The sequence below is a fragment of the Vidua macroura genome, chromosome 5 (assembly GCF_024509145.1).
Source record: "Vidua macroura isolate BioBank_ID:100142 chromosome 5, ASM2450914v1, whole genome shotgun sequence".
NCBI classification, from domain to species: domain Eukaryota; kingdom Metazoa; phylum Chordata; class Aves; order Passeriformes; family Viduidae; genus Vidua; species Vidua macroura.
Genome location: NC_071575.1, coordinates 27,492,969 through 27,502,809, shown reverse-complemented (window position 1 = coordinate 27,502,809; position 9,841 = coordinate 27,492,969). Strand labels below are relative to the sequence as shown.

The following is a 9,841-nucleotide window of genomic DNA, read 5'->3' as shown; positions in this document are numbered from 1 at the left end:
GACTTGGAACAATATACAATGATTACATGTTGCACATAAGAACACTTTCAGAATCGATGTGGCTTTGGAAATGGTGGTGTCATAAACAACATAAAAAACTTTCATCATGATTTACCTAGCATTTAGCTTCTTACATGACAGTGGCAAAACAGCTTTAGATGACTCTGAGCTTTAGAAAATTTCTGCCATGATTGATTTGGATTATGCAATGATCTTCCAAACTCCTATGCCTCTTCCACACAGTTAATATTAAAATTTGGGGTTTTTTTAACCTAGGTGAAGATGTAATAAACACACACAGGAAAAAAAAACAAGAAAAAGAGAATGAAAGAACAAGTATTTTACACAGAATGACCAAAAATCATAGACTTTAAAGCCCTTCTGCAGAATACTCTCAGAAAGTAAGGAACCATGCCTCCAGTCCTCATACTTGAATAATTTCTCAAACATCCCCGTGTCCTAAATATTTATTTTCATTTATTAAAAAATGTTTTATGGTGTAGTCCTCAGGGGTACAGCTGATGCCCCCTTATCAGTATTTCCACTAACATCCTGGATTGCACATTCCATAGAAGAGCATAAAGTGCTATAGCATCGAGGGTATTTTGAATTTAATTTGGAGCTCCTTCACCCTTTCCACAATTATTTTCATTATTATTTTTACCTTGTAGCTCCTATATTCTTGTAATGACACATAAGAAGGTCCTTAAAGGTCTTCTTGAAGGTGGCGTTGCAGAGCGCGTAGCAGGCGGGGTTGACGGTGCTGTTGATGTAACAGAGCCAGTAACCTAGGGTCCATACGGTGCCAGGGATGCAGGATGTGCAGAAGCTGTTGATGAGCACCATCACATTGTATGGGGTCCAGGTGATGATGAAGGCCAGGAGGATGGCCAAAATCGTCCTTGTCACCTTTTTCTCTCTAGAAGGGGGTGGTTTCTTTTTGGCTGGCTGCTTTGTCATCTTGACGATTTTCCGGGCTACGCTGTTCTGCTTTTCCTCCCCGTTCGTGCCTATGATCTCCACGGTAGTGTTGGTAGGGGCACAGCAGTCGCCCTTTTGGGACTTGGTGACTATCCTGATGCACGTCAGCTTGGAGTTCTCCGCTTTGACATGGTCTTGGGAGGCAGAAGCCTGTCTGGCGTCTTTGGTAGCTTCATCCTCTTTCAAGTTGGAAGCGACCACACTGATGGAGGTGGAGTCATTGGAGCTCTCCTTCTCCCCTTGAACACAGTTATTGGTTACAGTCTCTTCACTGGTTTTTCCATTCTGAATTTTGCTGTGCTCCAACCCATCCCCGCTGGTCGGGATATTGTTATTGTTTGGTTTCACTATTTTACCTTGGACAAGGCTGGGGGAAACTGTTTCTTGGTTTTGGGCGGCTTCCTTTTTTCCTTTCTTTATCCGACTCTTACTGGCTCGAGATATTTGCCAGTAAAGGACAGTCATGATGATAACAGGCAAATAGAAGGCTGCAATGGCAGTGCCAAAAGTGACAGCAGGGTTGGAAAAAAACTGGATGTAGCAGTCCCCATCTGGGACAGTCCTTCCTCCCACAATGAATTGCCAGAAGAGAATTGCAGGGGCCCAGAGGATGAAGGACAGCACCCAGGCGGCTGCGATCATCATGCCGGCCATCTTCGTGGTCCGCTTCACGGGATACGTCAGGGGCTTGGTGACACAAAAGTACCTGTCAAAGCTGATAATGAGCAGGTTCATTACAGAGGCATTGCTGACCACGTAGTCAAGAGCCAGCCAGAGGTCACACACCACGGGCCCCAAGGGCCAGTAGCCTATCACAGTGTAGAGGGTGTACAGGTTCATGGAAAAGATGCCGATGATCAAGTCAGCGCAGGCCAGGCTGAACAGGAAATAATTGTTGACAGTCTGGAGGTGCCTGTTGACTTTGATTGACACCATGACCAGGATGTTCCCAATTATGGTGACCAGGCTGAGAGACCCTGCCACCAGGACGATGAAAACCACCTCGACAGTCTTATAGCGACTCTCCAAGGCCATCACATTTTCAGAGGAGGAGTTTATGTAAGTTGAGTTATTCATTTTGTTTCTGATAACAAGATACCCAGTTACAACTTAAGCCTGCAGAGGAAAGAAAAGAAAACAGATACCGTCAGGAAGTTAGTCTCTTTGCCTTTAAGGAATGGATTCCAAAAAAACTGATTTGGCAAATGTTTAAAGCTAGAAGATGTATTCAGAAAAAACAGTCAGCTTTGGCTAAAGCCAAAGGAAACACCTAACATGTGCAGTTTAATGTTGCATCCTGGGATTGGGTTTTAGGGATTCTTATTGGTGATAGCTAGCTGAGTCCTGTGTAACCCTGCGCTTCCCCCGTGTATCCCCCCCCCCCCCCGCCCCCCTCCCCATGGTTTCTGGCCCCATGCTGCCTGCCGTTGGGCTTTCCCCACCCTGCCGCTCCTGTGACCACTCCCCTGTCCAGCCCCCATGTCCACCGCCCCATCCCCACAATCCCACTCAGCCTGAGGCTCGGTGTCCACCCCTGCGGTTCCCTGGTTGGTCGCTGTCTTACGTCATCACTGCGGCACCCGCACAGATTGTGGCGGGGGGCGTCTGCCCTCCCTATCACATCCCCTGTATCATCCCACTCCCTCCCAGGTCCCGGCACCATTTCCCCCACATGGAGTGGGAAGCACAGGTTGCTACCCCCCACCACTGCAGCTCTCTGTGACAATAAAGCCTTCCCACTTTCCTTTGTGGGTGATTTGGACATTCCTTCCCTCTTTGCCTCGGACTCTCGCATGGGCAAAAGAACCCGGCAGACCTCGACCGGCGTGCCAGCAGCAGCGGCACATGGGAGAGAAGTGGCAGACCCAGAAGTCTGGGCAGGGACGGCGCCGAAGGGTGCCGGAGCTGCCCCGGACCTGGGAGAAAGAGTGCGACGCCGCAAATGATGCCCAACAGTGGAGCCTGAGCCGACGGAGTTGCCCTGTGCAGACGGAGACTCACCGCAAAGCACCGGGAGCCACGCAGAGAGCCGTCGCCACTGGGGCGTGGCTGTGCCACCGATCAACGGCCGCTGCCGCCGAGCCGAGAGTGTGCGGTCCACATGGAGCGCCGCCGCGCAGACGCAGAGCTGTGCCAGAACTGTGCTTTGTGTTAGACTGAAAATGGGAGAGGAGACTCGCCTAAAGTAGGGCAGTGAACTCTCTGCCACCCACAGGGAGGCACGCGGTGCCCCCTGTGTGGGAGGGGAAGTGAAACTCTTCACGGCCATGAAGAGGCAAAGAAGAGAAGCTTCCCAGGACCGAGGACCCTGGTGCCAACCTTTTGTTTGCAGAGATCCCTGTTTGGTGAGTATTTAGCGACGGGAGGGTACCCGGGCTATACTCTCTTTCACTTGGGTGGGCTTTGCCGCGCTTCCGAGGGTACGGACACCCAGCATGTAGCGTGAAGCAGCAGTCGCCGGGGTCTTTCGCAATTTTTGTTTTTTTTTCCTCTTTTTCTGCACCAGGGGTGAGGTTGTGTGGGTAGAAGTAGCATGGGAACCGTGCTATCTGCCGACCAGAAGGAATTTTATACCCTACTTAAGGGAACTCTATTGGTGAAGGGCCTCTACCCCAAAAGTTCGGTTAAACAGTTTGTAAGGTGGCTGTACTTTTCCTTCCCACGCGTAACTGCGGGGGACGCTCGCAAAAAAGAGTTCTGGGAGCGGGTGGGAGCGAAATTGGTGGAGGGGATCGAACGCAGGGATCCCTCTGTGAAAGATTCCTTTGCCACCCTCCATTTGCGGATTTCAGAAGTGGTGAAAGCTGAATCCGCACGAGAAGCAAGCAGGGAGGGGAAAGAGCCGTCGTACAAGAATGTTGTTTCCCCTGAATGTGTTTCCCCATCTTTCTTTCTTACCCTTCTTCCCCTAACCCGGGTGGGTGGGGGGGGGAGGGGAGGTACTCCACTGTTTTAAGGTGCAGGGCAGCCCCACAAGCATGGGCTGTGCTCCTGGCTCCCCCAAGCTCCCCTGGCACCCCTGCCTTAGCGAAATTGGCTACTTTGCTGAGGAACTGACCCTAAACCCCTTCTCCAATCCCTTTTTCCCTGCTAAAAATCCCGGTTCTAGAGCTGCCCCACGCTGCTCTGTTTCTTTAAACCCATTCCTTTGTCTCCCTGAGGAGGCCGAGGCCACGTGCTCAATCCCTTTGTCTTCCCAAGATGGAGGGCAGCCACATGGCAGGGTCTCTTCTTCCCACAACCCCTTTCTGTCCTTTGTTCCCTGTATCCCCGCCTTTGACCCAACCCCTACCTGCCTCCCTGTGGGAGTGAGCGTCGCCCCCTCAGGAGGTCAGGTTACCCCCTCACCCATTGCTCCCCGCCGTGTGGGCGTTCCCTCGAGTCCTTTGCATGTCCTCCCTGCTGAGTCATCGACCCTGCCCTCCCCCACCAGGGAGAGCTCTGCCATCCCCGCCCCACTGCCTGAGGGAGGCAGCCCCCGTCCTGTTCCCTGCACCCTGTCCTCATCTTCCCATGGGTCCCAGAGATTCGGGCGGGAGGGAAGAGGGGGGAGGGAGGAGCGGGGACCCCTATCCCCATCGTCCCATGGGCCCCGGAGAGCCGGGAGGGAGGGAAAAGGGTGGGGGGGGGGGACGGGAACCCCTACCTCCAAGTTCCCATGGGCCCCGGACATCTGGGCGGGAGGGAAAAGGGTGGTGGGGGGGTGGGAATCAGAGCCCCTTCCTTCACATTCCCATGGTTCCTGGAGAGCGGGGAGGGAGGGAAGAGGAGGGAGGGGGGAGCAAGAGTCGCCGACTCTGCAGTCCCATGGTTCCCAGAGACCTGGGAGGGAGGGAAGCAGGGGGAGGGGGAAGCCAAGGTGGGTTTCTGAGCATTTTCCAGATTCCATGGAACAGGTCAAGGTGGCAGCTGAGAGGCATATAGAGGGATTGGAGGTCCAGGACAAATCTGTCTCGGAAGCAGCATCCATGAACACTGACACACAGCTTGAGATCCCTAAAAGGCCCAGAAGCCACGTGGTTGCCTTGGATGCTGTGCCTCCAAAGAATGCTGGTCTGAAGCAGCCTCCATCGAGACGTCAATGCTTCCACTGCAATCAGAGGGGACATTTTGTTGTTCAATGTCCATTTTTGGGCAGGGCACCCCCAGGGACAGTGGGAGGGGGGAGGGGGGGAGGAGACCCCATTCCCCCAAAAAACTGAAAAAACAACGTGCATCTGCCTTACGTGAAGATAAAAATAAGGCAGGCCACAGCACCTTAAGGGGAGCTGTGATTTATCAAGTAATTGTGCAGGTGGTAGTTCAAAACATTAGGGTGCCTGTGAGTGCGGCAGATGACCCCACCAATTGGGGGGTTGCATCAAACTGCAGGCGATGCAAAAGGAAAAAGGACCCTACAATCTCTTTAAAAAACACTTTTCCCCAAAGCCCCAGAAAAACCTTCCAGCCACCCCAGTCTGTGTGTGTCCCAAATCCCCATGTTTGTAATAAAGTTGTTGTCCCAGTTCCCCTATCCCCAAACACCCAGGGAAGAACCACCCCAGCATCATCGCAGCAGGCGCTCTCCATCTGCAAAGGGCAGCCGTTGCAGCAGCTGAAGCACCAAGAGCAGAAGCTGAGCGAAGAAGCAGTCAGACGAGCAGTGAGGAAGATCAAGCAGCCGTTCTTCATTTTTATATTTTGAAAAAGAGGGAATTGTTGCATCCTGGGATGGGGTTTTAGGGGTTCTTATTTGTGATAGCTAGCTGAGTCCTGTGTACCCCTGCGCTTCCCCCGTGTATCCCCCCCCCCCCCCCCCCCGCAGTTTCTGGCCCCATGCTGCCTGCCGTTGGGCTTTCCCCCCCCTACCGCTCCTGTGACCACTCTCCCATCCGGCCCTAGGACCCCCTGTGTCCGCCGCCCCATCCCCACAATCCCACTCAGCCCGAGGCTCGGTGTCCGCCCCTGCGGTTCCGTGGTTGGTCGCTGTCTTACGTCATCACTGCGGCACCTGCATGGATTGGGGGGCGGCGTCTGCCCTCCCTATCACATCCCCTGTATCATCCCACTCCCTCCTGGGTTCTGGCGCCATTTCCCCCACATGGAGTGGGAAGCGCAGATTGCTACCCCCACCACTGCAGCTCTCCGTGACAATAAAGCCTTCCCACTTTCCTTCGTGGGTGATTTGGACATTCCTTCCCTCTTTGCCTCGGACCCTCGCATGGGTGAAAGAACCCGGCAGACCTCGACCGGCGTGCCAACGGCAGCAGCACACGGGAGAGAAGTGACAAACCTGGAAGTCCGGGCGGGGGCGGCGCCAAAGGGCGCCAGAGCTGCCCCGGACCTGGGAGAAAGAGTACGACGCCACAGTTCAGGAATAACAGAACAATAGGCTAGCTCTAAATATGTGAGAAAGGCACACATTTGGACCCAAAATTATATTTTTAAGTTCTCAGATGCATTTTTCTCTTTGTTATTTTTTAAAACTAATATTGACTTGAATATTTTGGAACTGAACCTGCATATTAGTTTCTTTCCTGCTAACAAAATGTTTCGCTTTGCTCATTTCAAACCCTATTCCAAATAAAAAGTCCAGACTGAAGGGTGTAACATTCTTGTAACCCAAAGTTATAAGAATGTAATCCACTGAGAGGCAGATCACAGGAAGGAGATCTCTGTTTCTGTCTTTCATTTTCCACCTGGGCATGCTTCTGTGAGGTTTATAGAATGGGTTTTTACCATATCCTCCCCCAGTTTTCTTACCCAGCAGTTCCTTTTTTAGGCAGCACATACAAAGGTTTTGGCACTTCATCAAACTAATTAGTCTGTCAATAAACAAAAGAGGGTGGGTCTGTTGAAGTTAACAGTTTGTAAACTCACCTCAGTGGTCATTTGCCTATCTAGTTAGATGCAGACATATTTCATTTGCAATAAGATGAAAGTTATTTTTTACTTACTTTTGAGTATTTGTACCTGGATAAGGCATTGTTGTTTGGGTTTTTTTAAACATGGTATTATCTTTTGATGCGTGCTTTGATTGTACTTTTCCCATTATTTTTCAAATCACAATATTTTTAATCTGCATCACATAAAGCTAAAACAAAAGGTCTGAAATAGATAGCAGGGTAATACTAAATAAAGAAACAGATAAAAATCACTTCTGTTTACACATAGCAATTCTTTTTGTGCCCCTTATACCCTACTGGCAGTGCTCAATAAATAGTAATTAAATTGCTAGTGGTACACATTTGCTAGAAGACTAAGAAAATAGTGCATGCTTTTGCCTTCAGGATATATTCTATCCTTTTGCGCATCCCCTGGAAGTCAATAGAATGCACTGGAATTGTACAGCATCTGAGTGCTCATTATTTATGAGCTGTGCTCAAGGGATTATTGAAGCATGAAGGCCAGATGTGACAGGGAAGTTAGGTATTTTTCCTAATTACAATATTCTGCTTTTTTCCCCCTCACACATAAGGCATCACTTCTTTAAGAAAGAGTCTCTAAACATGGTGGAGCAATCAAAGGAAGACAAAAAAATTATCTATGTATGGCTCCTCTATACATCAGGGATTAGAAAATTCTGCTCTGGTTCCTCTAAGTAACCTGCTGATGCACAGACATATGCAATCCACATCACTTCAAAGGAGGAATGCATTTTTACTGTCATTTCAGTACTGTGCTTTTTTATTTTTTTCCCCTTTTTTTTCCAGATGCAAAAGAGAGAACGTGATGCAAAATGTCAGCACAGTGGCAAAATCCCTTCTGAACTCTCGGGGAAATAAGCAAGCCTGTCTCCGTGGAAAAGTCAAAATGCTAAACCAGGGTAAAAGGTTTTCTGTCTGAGGAAACTCTGTAGTCTTGAAATTTATACTTAGAGAAATACAACTGACAGAGAGAGGGTGGGGCTTATGCATTTGCCTTTGCTATCAAAAACAGCTAAAATTTTTTTGCCAATTCTATGTTGAAGTGAATACTTCAATGAATAAATAGAGGAAGATAGAATATGAATAAATAGAAGAACATAAGGCTCGATAGACATTTATTTTTTGCTATCTATTTACAGGTACAACACTGAAATCCTTGGGATCGGGTTCAAGATAACAAAATGAGGAAGAGGAATGCTTTAGTTAAGTGTGTGCTTTGCACAGTAAGAATAGGCTGAGTGAAATGTAGCACAATTTCTACTCTGTGCAAAAACATTGATGGGACACCTTTAATATATAGGACTGTCATTTCAGCAATTCCCAGTCTATTTTTCTCCCAAAGCTTCACAGCTGAGCAGCTGGTTATCCAGCTAGATGTGTAAGGCATAAATTTTTTGGACAAGCTAAGAATTTCTCCCAAGCAGAGTTGTTTATGAACATTCTTAACAGAATGCATTTTTAATGAAGAGGCAAAATCATGCATAGAGATGTATTGATTAAAAAAAAAAAATCAGCTGAAGAAGGTTCATGATCTAGTGCTCTGCAGCTACCTCTGGTGACAGAAAGTGAGTGGGGGAGCAAAATGGAAATGAGTGAGAGTGGATTAGAGATGAAAAAATTATGCTTTATTATAAGGAAACAAGTGTTTCTCCACAATATATTTTTGAAAAAGTGCTCAGAATTTCTGTTTTCATTTCACTGAAGAAAAAAATTAATTTAAAAAACTTGAAGCTTGTGAAACTAAATTGTTATCTCCCAGCTGACTCTATTCCTGAATGTTTTCAGGTGAAATTTTGGTGATATTGGTAATTCAGTAACAATTTCCCTGATTTTATGGGAATCTATAGGATGCAAGGAGATGGATGAAAGCTAAAAACTAATCTTACTTGCTAGGAATAGGATTTCATGGTGTTAATATGAATAGAAGCGAAGCAAAGGAGTCTCTTTCCCTCTTTTTCCACAAAACTTCCTTAAGAAGGCTGGTAGCTCTGGACTGCAAATTACAAGGGCAGTTACAGCTTTCTGAGGTACAGGGAAACATCTGCTGTCGCCAGCTCCAGTAAAACTTCCCTTTGCCTGCATCAGTGTGATTGTAAAGTGAAGCATATTTTGCTGTGTATGTTGATGAGAGAGTGTAGGGCTGGAGAGACAAATCTGATACATGGTCACTGCTCAGAGTACTAAAATTACGCATGCAGAGGCAGGGCTGTGCACGCTTCCTAACTCAAGAGCCCCTGCAATCCTCTGGGCTCCTTCCTGTGGGCTGCAGCAGGGTTGGAATCAGGTGCACAGAGAGGGTTCTGTTTCTCATCGTGGCTGCTTGCTGGCTTACAAGACTGCTTGTAAGGACGACTTTTGTTTTTGTCATTCCACAGAGCCCATCTCTCCTGCTGGAGAGGCAGTTGTTATGGAAGCAGATGTTATTCATCAGGCAGACCAATAGGGCAGAGGCATTTTAAGGTAATATGACCTCCTGTGTGAGAAATACCAGATCTTATTCTTGAACAAACAGAGCTCTCCTCTGCCAGCCCATGGGTGTTTGTGTGAGTTGCACAATATGGCACTGACTCCCGTGGGCTACCATAATTTATCCTTCTATACTAAGTGCATTCTTGCTAAACAGAGAATACCCAGAAAAGGCAAGAAATGTCTCTTGTGACCTTAAAAGCAACCAAGATAATTTTCTGAAATATATTTCAAAATATATATGACTTTTTGGAGTGGACACACCATAATCACTGCACAGAAAATGTCCAAAGCCAAGAAATCCACATATAAAATAATTCATTGTTTGATATTTGATATGTACTTGGGAAATGTTCCCAGTGCAGTAGTTCCTCCCTGTAAAGAACTCACAGTACTGAAAATCATTCCCTTCTATTGACTGGGCAACAGTTTAGGGCAGAGCTGGGGCATACTTAAGCATTGCATCCTGCTGAGTTGTGCTTTCCACT

General features: G+C 48.0%; 1 protein-coding gene across 1 annotated transcript; it reads right to left on the bottom strand.

Moving 5' to 3' along the window:
• Positions 1 to 660: 660 nt before the first annotated feature.
• CHRM2 (cholinergic receptor muscarinic 2) lies at positions 661 to 2,058 on the bottom strand. Its single transcript, XM_053978196.1, has one exon. It carries the CDS (start codon positions 2,056 to 2,058, stop codon positions 661 to 663), a length of 1,398 nt encoding a protein of 465 aa, XP_053834171.1.
• Positions 2,059 to 9,841: the final 7,783 nt, after the last annotated feature.